Source organism: Leptinotarsa decemlineata, unplaced genomic scaffold (assembly GCF_025532065.1).
Source record: "Leptinotarsa decemlineata unplaced genomic scaffold, Ldec_3_MD MMD2_P_RNA_scaffold_7, whole genome shotgun sequence".
Taxonomy (NCBI): Eukaryota; Metazoa; Arthropoda; class Insecta; order Coleoptera; family Chrysomelidae; genus Leptinotarsa; species Leptinotarsa decemlineata.
Window position 1 is genome coordinate 4,843,765 of NW_027412534.1, and position 13,885 is coordinate 4,857,649.

A 13,885-nucleotide genomic window follows, 5' to 3' on the forward strand; every position below is an offset into this window, starting at 1 on the left:
ATTGCAACGTTAATTCACCCGTAGATAGCACTAAGTAGGTATTTCTAACTTTTTTGGTTTTAAAAGAGTTTTTTCTCACTCCGTGGTAACCGCATGAATACAAAAAAAATAAAGGGTATGGTCAGATTCCATTTTTACGAGCTTTTCAATGAGTCCATACACGAGATAGGTTTGCATTTGAAAAAAAAAGTTGGGGAGGGTTGCAGCTAAGGGGTTGGAGAAAATATTTCATTTTATTGCAAAAAAATGCGTACAACGTTAAATCAATTGACGTGTTTCAGCGTTTTCTTTTATAAAATATTGGTTGAAAAGATATTAATTTTATTCCGGACTTTTGTGCACCCCTGTATACATAGGGCTATTCAAATTCGTTTCTGTACATAGGGATCTCGTAAACGATAAGAGATAGAGTGTCGGTTAAAGTATGGCAAAGTTGTGTATTTTAGAGACCTATTCAATGATGTAAAGAAATCGAATATAGCTCTTTTGGTTATGGAGATATACAGAAAAAACCAAAATATCCCAAATTATTTTTTGCCTTCTTTACTCGCAGACATATTGGAAATATGTCCAAATTTTGCTATGGGCACATGATGTTGGCTCTCAGAATATATCCATGAATCTTTTATACAGGGTATCATCTGACTTGGGCCCCCCCCATCTTTGAATTTTTAAATACGGACCTGTATTTTTTGTTGTAGTTTTTGGAACGTAGACGTTCACTTCATCCTGAGAAATTGAATCAAATTTTATAATTCGGGATGTTTCGGTAATATTCGATTATAATTGTGTGGATTATTCCCTTTTAAATTATGGCCCTGGAAATTGGTTGACTGAGTTGAATGAATAAAACATAATAGCAACTCTCACGTCTCCTTATGTATCGTAGAGTTTTTCGAGAGTTTTTTTTTTTCATTTTTAGGTACCTATTCATATTTTTTCCAATGCTCTGAGCGTTTTCTACAATGAACTTCGAATAAGAAAAACTTTTATGATTATTTGAAACATATCTACATTGTAAGCAGACAAAGATATATTAGCAATAATAATATCCGAAAAGAACAATGTAATTGAAAATTGAAATCATATAAAATCATCAACGGTTTGTGAGATATTTGCAAAAAACTGAAAATGGCAGATTTCATTTTTTTGATCTGCCGCCTCCTGTTTCAATAATATCAAAAAAATGACAAAAAACTATTTTCTCTATTTCATGTGCTTTATAATCTGGATGAACTCATTTTTCAATGCAACGTTTCGTTCATTGAAGTCCATCATCAATATATGTTTTTTAAATACGGACCTGTATATTGTTTCATACATTTTCGTAGTCATTATAATTACAAATTCGTTGATATGTCACAACATCTATATTTCCCGACGTTTCCGGTCAGTAATTTTGATATAATTTGCCACAGTGTTGGCAAAACAGGTCTGCAATAAAAATTTTATTTGTGGAAATTGCTTGATCATTATCATGGATAGTGTTAATTATTTTCATTAAGTAATGGGTCAGTGTATTTATAATTTAAAAGATCTATAATAAATAATAGATATTCGTTATCAACAATAGAATTGTAATAGTTTGAGATTACAGAATTAGTACCATCAGTAACTTTTTCAATTAATCATAATGGTTCATGATATTGAATCACAATGTTGAATATGTATTTTTGTAATCTGATATGTGTAGACTGAAAAGTCTTTTAGACTTCTTGCGCAGACGGGCATATAACCTAACGCGCAACAAATTATTCGTTGACACAGACGCCTCAAAATGAAAGCTAGCGAATGTGATGTTTGTCTACGTTGCATAAAAAACAATGTATTTCAACAATTCCCATACAACGTTCATCTGAAAGCATAATTTGAGGCACGTTGAATTGTACGCCCCTCTGCACATGTTCTGATGGGAAAAAATGATTCATTTCCCTTAAAATAAAAGACGATCTAATGCAATCTATGTGTTATTTATACACTTTATTGAAAATGTATTTCGAATAATTATTTATTTTGTTTCAGTAAAGACATGATCTCAACGAAACAATGTTTTCACCGGGCAAGTCACCTTCAAGAAACTCATAAATGATATGGGTCAGAGGCCGTCCCATCAAGCGGGAGGCGTCATCAACAAAAAGTTACCTTTCCCCCTTTTCCCACATAAAAGTCAAACTACACATAATCCTAACCCCGAACAACCAATTAAATTTCAGTATAAAACTCGGAGAAAGAACAATATTCAGGAATTGAAGTGTGTCCAGCAGGGTAGTGTAAATATTAACAATGTACAAGTAAGTATGTTTTAGTATTTCATTTGTATGATGTTTACTTAGTGGAATAAAATATTCTGAAAAAAATTGATTCTGAATCATGATCAACGGTAAATTTGTTTGATATGTCCAGCATATCAATCAAATTTTCATTATATTTATATTCCCTAGATTCTTTATTATTTTATTTTATGATTATCGTCTCGGCTAGATGGCTTGCATGTAGACTTGTGCACATTGACAATTGCAAAAATCAATGCAGAGTGCAACAGACTGCTGGTTGACAGTGGAAGTCACAGTATTCTGGGAATGAATTTATTCCTTCAACTGTTAACTACAAACTGCCTTAGAAAGTGGATCCTCCGGGAGAAGGAAATATTACGAGTAGATAGTTGTTGGTTCAACTTCCGGTGCAGGTGTTTTCAGTCGCAGACCCAGGACAGAGATATCAACAATTTATGCTATTGAATTGTGTACGGAGAGATTGAAAGAATCCAAACTCATACACAAGTCAATAAAAATATTCTCAGACAATGGCGTTGGAATATCTTGGCTCCTATCGAGCAATCTGAATTCACCATTACTTTTCTTCTATCTCAATGTTTAAGAATCGGAAGTGTGAATTCATATATTGGTTATCATCATCATTGATGATAAATGGTGCTGCCCTTCTGTCATGTTGGATCGCAGGTTAAAACGTTACGGCCCCCGTTGAACTGCCCTGTTTTTGTTCTCAAATAATGTATTTTGACACACCTTGTACACATTAAAGTCGTTTTTTTCTCTTAACCCATTTAAAACCACTACCAATATTTTCAGAAAAATCTCCAATTTTTTGACATATACATATTTATTCATATATACTAAAACATCTCTGGGGTTTGAACAAAAAAAAATAAACTAAACAATATTTTTTTGAGTTGCGTAAACGCAACATTGGTAACAAATGCATGAGAAATTTCAAAATATTAGTCATGATATTTCTTGAAATAGTTCGAATGTAGTGGAATTCTACATTTATTGCACATGAAAACCGTTGTGCTTTTACATAACCTGCATCGTCTTCTCCAGTTATCTGAATATTTTTCTACTATATGACAGAAGATGGTAGAGATGATGTGGAACCACGTCCTCGGATAGATTGTGCCCTACGTTTGTTGGTACTCATGAGGCTTCGTGCAAGTTCGGACCTGAAATCCAGCTGCGAAATAGGCTTATCACTATATACAAGCCGGTGAAGTTTCCCAGCATTCACTACAGAAGAATCTAGCATGTTCATAAACAATGGCAACCACCATTTTTTCCCACAAATATTGATTCGATAGTTTGCGATTGCGTTATCATGTAAATCAACGCCTCTCATATATTTGTTATATCTGGCAATCATGTTAGGTTGGAGAATCAAAGTTTCGCGTTTCTCCTTTCGATTGTACCTTTTCACAGATACAAGAGGCTGCACAGATTCACAATTGGTTGCAACTGTTACCACGGAATTATCATTCCAACGTACTATGCCAATTTCATTCACGTGATCGTAACGGGAATCCATATTACCACGCAGTTTTTTTCCTACAGTTTTATTGTTCCCTAATGGGCATTTCAGAATCCTGTTCTCGCGTACAGTTCCAGTTGCAAAATATCCTTCATTTTTCAAGTGAACTAGTAGCTTATAACTTGCGAAAAAGTTGTCGAAATAAATCTTGTAAGCTGATCTAGTTTTTAGCACTTTCAATAGACCAATAACAACCTCTTCACCAAGACCAAATTCTTTTCTGACTTTTTGAGGATTTCTTCCACCATAAGGTATGAATTGGTATAAATATCCATCACTAGAAGTTAGGCATCACATTTTGAAACCAAAACGTACCGGTTTTCCCTTCAGGAACATTTTTGCCGAATGACGATCAAAATAGGGTACCATTTGTTCATCAATCGACAGATGATGTCTGAAAACACCATATTTCAAGTAATTCGCATTCAAAATATCAACTAGTGGTCGAACTTTGGCGAATTTGTCTTCCTTATCCAGCTGATTGTTGTCAGCAAGGTGAATATCTCGCTTTATATCAAGAAATCTGTTTCGAGACATTGCATCTTTCACAAATTGAACTCCTTTATCTTCATCAGAAGACCAGTAGAGTTGTAATTGTGGAAGAGTGTGATATCCACTCAAAATCAATATTCCAAAAAATATCTCTAAGTCATACTGTTTTAACTCAAAATTGGGACGGTTATGATCTCTGGAATATTTGAAGGAATTATTTATTATCAACTGCATCACTTCCCCATCAAACATTTGCTTGAAGAAATCTAGTACTGATTTTCCATGAAGTTCCTCAACCATAGATTTTACGTCCCTTTCCTCATTTGAAGTAGCATCAATCTCGTAGTCGACAGGTGTTTTACACCAAATTATATCTTCCATCCTTGCCGCTTTTTTTGTTGGAGGCAAGGCTGCCTCATGAGGCTTATTTTCTTCAAATTTGCCATCGTTAGCCACAGGCATTATTTCAAACGTTCCTGCTAAATCTACAGGCAAATTTTCTAGTTTACCTGTCACATCCTCGTCGATATTCTCCTCATCCGTAAGATCATCGACCTCGGGTGGTATATAACAAATATCAATATCATTTTCCTCGTTCAGGTCCAGATCCTCAACAATTGCTTCTAATTCTCGAAGAGTCAATGGTCTCTTCCAGTCGTTATTGTTCATTCTACTCTGAAACAATTATGAATATTCGAAATACGCACATTGGGCAACAAGAAATACTCACTATTACTCTGCAGTCCTCAAGATGACCATATTCTAATGCACGATAACCTTCTCAACATTCCTATAGCACTGCGCATATGAGAATAAAATGGCCCTACCTAGTACCTACGCAAGGGAAGAACAGTGAAATCGTCCAGACATGAAACTACAAGTTCCGACAGGAAAATTGACGACTTCCACAACTACTACACTGTTCGTACCAATGTTGCGTTTTCGCAACCATATATTCAAACAACTTGAAAAATGTTCCACAATAATTTCATTCTCATTCGGCAAATGAGTATTATTTTAGGAAGTTTATTTCGTATGAATATTTTGATAAATGATGAAAAAAGTCAATCGGTGATTTTATAATGACTTTTTATTATTATGGAGTTTTTTGGTGGAAAATTATCAAGGAATGGTTATCGTCATACAAAATTTCAAATATTTGTCAGTACTAAAAAAATTAATTTCAGTATATTTAGATATTTCACTATTCGATACCAATGGAAGTTAATGAAAAAATCGATTTTGTCTATTGAGAAAAAAATTATATTTTTGATGTTGCGTTATCGCAACCATGGCAGTAAATGGGTTAAATGATGTATTTTGACGCACCTTGTATAATCCGCTCAATGTCCGCCGCAATTTATTTCTGTCTGAATTTTCATTCATCATTATTACTATACCATTATTTTTAAAGATAGCAGCCATGTTTTTTTCTTCAACGCTGTTGACAACATGTATACCATTTGAGTGATATGTTTTGAAACAACACCCTGTATACCTTATGATTTTTTGACAACCAGTAGCCATAATTTCAGCTCACATTTATCAGAAATGTGTCCATACCCATTAAAAGAGTTTTTTCCAACTAATTTGTATTCAATATGCTGATTTCATACTTCCCTACATCCTAAATAACCAAGGAAAAAATCAATATAAATAAAATAAACCTACCTAGATCCCGTGTTAGGAATCACACGTTAAAAGGTAAGACCTCGTTAATCCTCAGCTCGCACAAGTTTCGACTTCTGAGGGTTGTCGTTCGTAGGGGTGCGACAGCTGGTTAACGGAAAAACAGATTTTAAACAGATTTTTTATTTATTTTTTTTTAAACAGATCCCAGGTTCACATTTAACCAACATCTAGAGAAAATGGAAAGAAAGAGGGGGTAGCATTGATGCTGTTCAAACGCACATGGGGCTGAAACCATATATGATATATTGGCTGTATACCATGAGGTTTGAACCCATGATAACATATGCATATATGGTTTGGTGGCCAAAGATGAAACAAACTACGGCTAATAACAAAGCAGGGTGCCAAGACATGCATGTATGGGAATAACGGAAACAATGAAAACTACCTCAACAGCTGCATTGAAGTTGTTCTTGAATCTTCCTTTTCACATTTTGTTATAATTGGGGAAGTAACAGTGTACCAACTCAGACTGGAAAACTCACCGGCCTACATAGAATCGAACAAAACAGAAATTTCGGAAGAACGAACATCTAACATGTGGTCGAACTGTATGTCGTCTATGTTGAAGTCTTAGAACGCGAAGGGTGGAGAATGAACACTAGAACACTCATCCCAAGAATATGCTCGGCAAAAACACCTGGTGTATAGTCGAAGTAACCGGTATAGTGCATAGTTAAAGGTGTCGGCGTTCTCAAAGGAATGCCGGCATAAAGTCGATGATTTTCGATAATGGGTTTGTTTCATGATTTTTAGTTTGAAGTTCACTTGATAGAAATTTCAAATTGAAAAACAGTGCACTTTGTTTCATCTGTCGAAGTACCGTAGTTTTCCTGTAATTAATTATTAAAAATCGAATGTAGTAGGGTGGTGACATCACGCCCCTATTCCCGCTTCGTGTTCGCTTGACCAATAGGAACAATAGAAATAATCAACATTGCCAAATCATAAAATTTACGAAGCCTATAATTATCAATTTAATTATGGAAGTGTATATGAACCCGTTAACGTTTCAATTAATGAAAAATTCTCCACATGGAATAAAATGTACACGAAAAATCATGTTTGCAAATAAGTTCTATATCTAAAATCAGTACACAAAGTCGATAGATCACAAAATATTTACCTAAACTATGATTATATGCATTATTAATTAATATACAGTTATGAAAATAAAAAAATATAGCAAACTGGATTAAAGAATAATTTCAAATATTCAATTTATTCTACAATCCTCAATCTGTACAACTGCAATTTATCATAGAAAAAACCGATTCCTACATACATACCTCTTTCTAATATAGCTACTGAATTCAAGCGTCATAGGCTCGGTTGGATAATCTGTTGAATCTTCCAAAACTTGAGATGAAGGTTGAATGAGGTCAAGTATAAACAGAATTGATTGTACTCGAACTGATCCAACAAAAAATTCTGAGGTAATAATACCATCAATCATATGATAAAATTAAATTCAAATAATTTTGTTTCATACTTTCAGTAACAGGATTAACTCCAGATAATACTTTCTGTGGAGAATACTTGAAGTTGAAATAAAAAACTCTGTCATCAAATTCGATATTTTCGTTCCCCTGTCATTTATAGTCACTTTTCAAATGATTTCTATTAAGTCTTGGAAGAGTAGAATGATTGTAGTCCTTTCTTTTCAATACTTTCACCAATTTCTTTTCTCATCATTTTATCCTTTGGGAACATAAACTCATTATATGAAATAACTCACTTATAAACCAATGCGATTTCTGTTTCCTTTTGCCTTTCCGCACAATTAAACTCAGCACAAGAATGCACCATATTAATATTCAAATATATCTGTAAAACACTTTCAAAACATACACAAACTAAACTCGATGAAAAAACGAATTGTTTCTACGCGAGCTGTCAGCTAAAAAAAAGTTGAAACTCAATGCTGCAAAAACAAGCAGAATGGATCCGATGTGACATACATTTTCAATGCCAAATAAACTAATAAATTGTGATATGGTTATTCTATTTTCCTGAGAAAATGAACGATCAATTAAAATTTTCTGTAATTATTCATTAATTTTTTTTAAGAATGAAGCAAACAAACAAATAAATATACAATAATAAGATCGCTCGAATCCACGAATTAAGCATAAAAATGGACAATAATATTTGCCTTGATAACTGATATAGTACAAGTTATATAATGGTTTTCGAATGCTCAGGAACCCTAATAAAATAAATCAATTATGCATTCATGCCGCCCACCAAAAAATAAGTAATTCAACGTTACTGGTATATTAGCCATATTGTCATCCAGTCAGCTAGCGCCCTCTGTAGTGTATGCGACAATATGCCCTTTCTAATGTCAATGGTTTCCACAAACTTTGTATTCTTGTTAAAATAATTTCAAAATGAATGTTGAGCCTAGTTTTGTTAAAACTGACTCCCGACAACTTACCAAGAATAGATTTTGGAATGATCGATGAATTTTACTTGAAAAATTTGGAATACTTTGGTATCGAAATGAAGAATGAAACATTGAAACGGTAGGTGATATATTTAGCAGGTCCCTTTTATTTATATGACATTCATTTCAGACTTTGTCTTTTATCGAAGAATGGAAAGTTTTGATTTAATTTTTATTTTATCTCGGCTAAGGAACAGTATGGTCACTGAAAAGAAAAGAAAAAATATGTACAGTGAAATGTAGAATTATTCCAGAACATATCAATCCAAAAATAACCTGAAAAAATATTTTTCGGAATGTAAACTAATGACACGGAATATGCAGCAAAATAGGTACCCGCGGAGACCTACCTTTTACAAAAAAAGTTCTTTAATTATATAATTGTAACAGTTGTATTCACACCGAGTTGACAATGTTAACAACAAAAATGGCGTCTGTTAAATTGGTTCATCAGATCTATGACTGGATATTAAAAACCAATACACTTGGCAACTCCGCTTTAGACACGATCAATTTTATTGGTCAACAGACACGCGGCCAATTTAAATTCTTGCTTTTCGAATTATTCTTTTTTCTGCAAATATAAAGAGATTTTGGGATCGATTAGGCTTGAAAAGTATAATATACCCCTAACTCGATCAGTCTATAAGCAAACCTGGTATCATTTTCCATAGCATGAAACAAGCCCATCGAAAATCGAATTCCTCCAGAGTATCATTCCTCGAACTAAGCAGAAGCAGACAACAACAGGTTGGTCATCGCCTCATCTGCCTGTGAACGAGGTAACCAACTGCATATCCGAAATTTGCCCAACTTCTCGTATAAGGAAAGAAAACTTCTCACATATAGTCAGTGGGCATACTTGAAGACTGGCTATAAATCAAATCATATAAAAGAAAAATTTGTTCTTTTAGATGATGGTTACCTCGTTCACAGGCAGATGGGGCGATGACAAACCTGTTGTTATTGTCTGCTTCTGTTTGGTTCGAGGAATGATACTCTAAAGGAACTCGATTTGCAATTATCGGAAATCATATACCTTGCACTGACGAGTGGTCAAACAGCCAAAAACAGGTCTGCAAGTGTGTTCCAACAATTGAAAATCTATTGCGGCAGTTGTATCACCAACAGCATATGCAGTAATAACTTCTGTGAAGAATCCTGCACTGACACCTGTCGGATATAATACAACGCCCTTCGTAGTATTAGCCAGGGGAATAGTTGTTTTCTGATAGGTGTTAGTCCATTAACCTACAGTGTAGGGAGTTGAGACTGGCCTGAACGAATTGTTCTTTTAGTTGACTTGAAGAGCTGACTAATGTGCCAGACACGGATCCTTAACTTCTTATATAAACCCTGAACCACCTGCGGAGGTACGAGAATACTTAGTATGGAACCAGATTGGTGTATGGGTCTATAAGAAACATAACGCGTACTGGGAAAATACACTCGGAAACACACACGGGAAAAACTTTATACAGGAATGTACAGACGAGAATTGAAAAACTGCTTCAACAACCCCAAAGTGTTTTCGTTCAACATTGAAAACCACATTCAAACAAATGTATTCGACTATTCTTACATTTAACTTAATTTTTTAAATTTCAGTTGAATAATTTAAACAAACTGAACCAAAGCAGCAAGAATACAAATGTGGATGCGAGCTGTAGATTAATTAAGACACAAAACACGCCAGTAAGAACAAAGTCAGAACCTAATTTAGTACCTGAAAGAAACAGAGAGAAACATAGACACAGAAGAAAAAGTACAAAAATTAAAAACGAGTGGAAGGATGAAAATCAACAATTCGGATACGAAATCCAGGATGTTGATGATTTTCTAACGAAGGTAAGTGATAACAAGCTATTTTGTAAAGCATATCAGCCATTTTAAAAAAAAATTAAAGTGTGGTACCATTTGGGGCGAAAAAAATGAGTTATCATAACTTTTATTACAATCATCCTTCATTGGATAATGAAAGCTGTGAGAATATATGAATTTACTATCTAATAATGGTAATTTATTATTCTGATCTTTCATCAAATGACAGGTTTGAATTTTCGTTGTACAAAAATTAATGAAGTAAAAGATAAATGAACTGAAATATTGGTATAATATAACATTATGGTGCCACCACGTAATGACACATGGATTTAATTGGTGCCTTAAATTCATCATAGTAACTAATTTCTGTAACTGTTAAGATATCGGAGATATCAAATTTTGTCAGAGTTTTGGGATACCTTGTACCAATTCATCGACGCACAATATACTCATAAAAATAACAACCATTATATCATTAGTTTATTTTATATACATTATTGATTGTTATTTTTGTTGAGATAACTGTCGACGCCATTCTACTATTGACATTAGTTGTAACCAATACCCAACCAGCAAAGTTGTTTTATAATTCCATGGTGTTGCAACAGTTTCATTTTATTAGTATTTTATAATTACTTCTAAAATGCTAATTGATTATATTAGATGATCGGTGGACACAATACAGTTGTAGGCAATAGAAGTGTTTTCTAAATTTGTCATTTTAACGTTTATTAAATAAAATTGAAAAACCATTATAAAATAGTCAGTAAATTATCACAGAAACGTTTTTGCAACTAACTTATAAAACTTATTTTCCTATTAAAGTAAATTGTTATGTAGCAGTTCTATAACACTTTTCTGCGAGATTTTTATGATAGATATAAAACTATTTCAAGCTTATTTTATAACTGTTTCCTGTAGCTTTAATGACATTATTTTATTGGAATGCTTTCAAATACTATTTTATTTTCATTAACATATTGTTTTATTCAATGATAATTTCCCAACTATTTTATAGTATGGTTTATTAACTACAATTCAAAAACACTAATATAACTGTTATAAAATCAAATTGCTTTTGCTAATATATATTTGCTGCCACCAAGAATAAAATGCAGTATTTGAGAACAACCAGCTGACATCGATTCCCATTCATAGCTTTAAAAAATTCTTCAAAATTTTAGCTATGTTTAGTAAGAATATTTTTGTTTAGTTATTCTAGTGAGACACCATCGATATCGTGGTGGAAATCAGTTCTTCAGCAACTTATAAATATTTCATTTTTATTGAGTATAGGTACCCCATAAGTAAATTCAATATTTTTAATTCATCATTAATTTTAGACACTATGATATGAATATATTTGTGTATATATATGTTATACTTTCAATTTGATAATAATTCTATTATGTGGATACTGTTGGGGTTTTTTTTCGTTTGTATCCCGAATATTTGAATAAAAATAAATAATAACTCAATGGCGGCCATTTTGAACATTTATTGAGGGTATATAATAGTTTTATATTCAGTTCGAGGTGCTTCATACAGACGAAGAAATGACTTGGTGTTCCACAAAAAAACTTTCTGGAAATTTTGAGTCCCCCTGTATATTGGAAATACCAATAAAACACTTGAAATTATCCCACCTAACCTAGTGTTTCAATTTTTTTTGCGAAAAACAGGAAAAGGTTATTATAATGGTTTAGCTTTTATAATCGATGAAAGAAACTTTTTAGCCAAAACATCCCGACAGATAATATTTATCCAAACTGTATGTGAGAAATCCTTTATTCATAGAAGCACTTTTGTACAAACCTACAGCTTTAAAATTAGTCCGACTTTGCCGCAATACCATCACTCCCAGAACTATGTTACCCCTATAAAACTTAACAGTTTTATAGGGGTAACATAGTAGCTAAAATACGTTGAAATGCTTGCTACTAATACCAATTTATTTTAAATTCTAGCGATCCGGGATACTGAAATTAGATGAGCTGAAAATATGAAATACCGCACATATAGTGATATTTACAGCTGAAAAATACATAGATATTATAACATTATATTATTTGGAATAAAGTGAGTTGAGTTTGTGACTAGAAAATTAATACCTCGACAGAGTGAATTTTTGTATAATTAATAATTTTACCGAAAACATTTGTAAATGCGTGGTGCTAATAATAGGCTATATATTTGTCAATAAAATTTTATTTGCAGTAAAAATATCAATCTTCGAAACACAAACAATGTCTTTAACAGTTTTATGAGTGCAAAAGTGAAATTTTAAAATTGCTTCAACCTTACTATTTCTTAGTTTTCAGTTGATGACATATCAATTATATTTTCCTAGTGTCCAATACAAAATTACTTCTTGCGTCTTCAAGAAAACATTTTTAACACTTTTTTATTTCATTGTTATCGTTTTCGGCTGTATTATATTTTATAACGCCTACTTGGAACTACTAAAAACTCTTATAAAATTGTCTTCTGATTATTTTATAAGCGTCGCTTTAATATGTTGCAAAAGTGCAGTAAGGGAAGTCTTTACAAAACTATTTTTTAAGAGTGTTAGACAAATTTTATAGTAATGTTTATAAAATTGTTTTGTAGGGTGCCAATTTTCTATTTATAGCACTTTTATAAACACATTGGAAATATTTCTGGGAGAAATGTAGTTTTATAATTTGTTTCTCCGAAACGTTTCCGCAACTATTATAAAATACGAAATTGCTAGTTGGGTAGCTATCCTCTAGGGCGAGTACAATTTTTATGATAGAATTGGCCGATACTTGATGGAAATTCATAACTAACCTATTCAAAAACACTTCATTTACAATTTAGTGGTTTTTTGAATACCTACGTGAGATTTTCACAATAAAGTATTTTTTGAATACATTGGGTACAATTTGGTTTTCAATGCCCAACAATATCTCATCTTAGTTGACGCGTACTATGAAATCGAATGAATATAAGTATATCAAACGGGTAAGATAAGATAAGATAATTCATTTTACCACGTTCCATAATAAAATGTTTGTATATAGCAAGTCAAAAAATAGCATGAAAGTAATTTGTTAACAATCAAAATATAAGAACAAAATTCAGTATGTATGTTGACATTATAAACATTTGAAATGATTCATGTATTCTTCGACAGAATAGAAGCAAATTCTCAAAAGATAATTTTTTATTGTTTTTTTTTAATTTGGACATACTAAGCATTTTGTAACTATCGGGAAAGATAGTTGTAGAGGTTGAAATTCAGTGTGATCTTTCGTGATTTACTCAAACGACAGCGGTTTGTCCAAAATTTGTTATAATGTCTGGTATCATAGTTATGAAAGTCTGATTGCTTGATTAATGAAGTTGCTTTTTTATGAATTTCTATGAAAACGTTGTACAAAAATAATGTGGGTGACGGCATTATTCTCAATTTCAAAAAGAGGGGTAGACAATGATCCCTATAACCAGAATTAGTAATTATTCTGAGAGCTTTTTTGTGCAATTTAAAAATTATCACAGCCCCAGTTGAGTTGCTCCAGAGTAAAACACCATAGCTAATGTGAGAATGGAAGAGGGAGAAATATGTTATTTTCAGTTTATTGA

General features: G+C 32.7%; 1 protein-coding gene across 2 annotated transcripts in view; it reads left to right on the forward strand.

The window, feature by feature from the left end:
- LOC111515123 (uncharacterized) overlaps positions 1-13,885 on the forward strand; it is a 108,310-nt gene that overhangs the window by 40,288 nt on the left and 54,137 nt on the right. For both annotated transcript variants that reach the window (XM_074170246.1, XM_074170245.1), the window contains exons 2-3: positions 2,023-2,291; positions 10,064-10,303. In XM_074170246.1, the coding sequence (XP_074026347.1) occupies positions 2,091-2,291; positions 10,064-10,303 (441 nt within the window). In that variant the 5' untranslated portion in view covers positions 2,023-2,090. The remainder of the gene's footprint in view (positions 1-2,022; positions 2,292-10,063; positions 10,304-13,885) is intronic.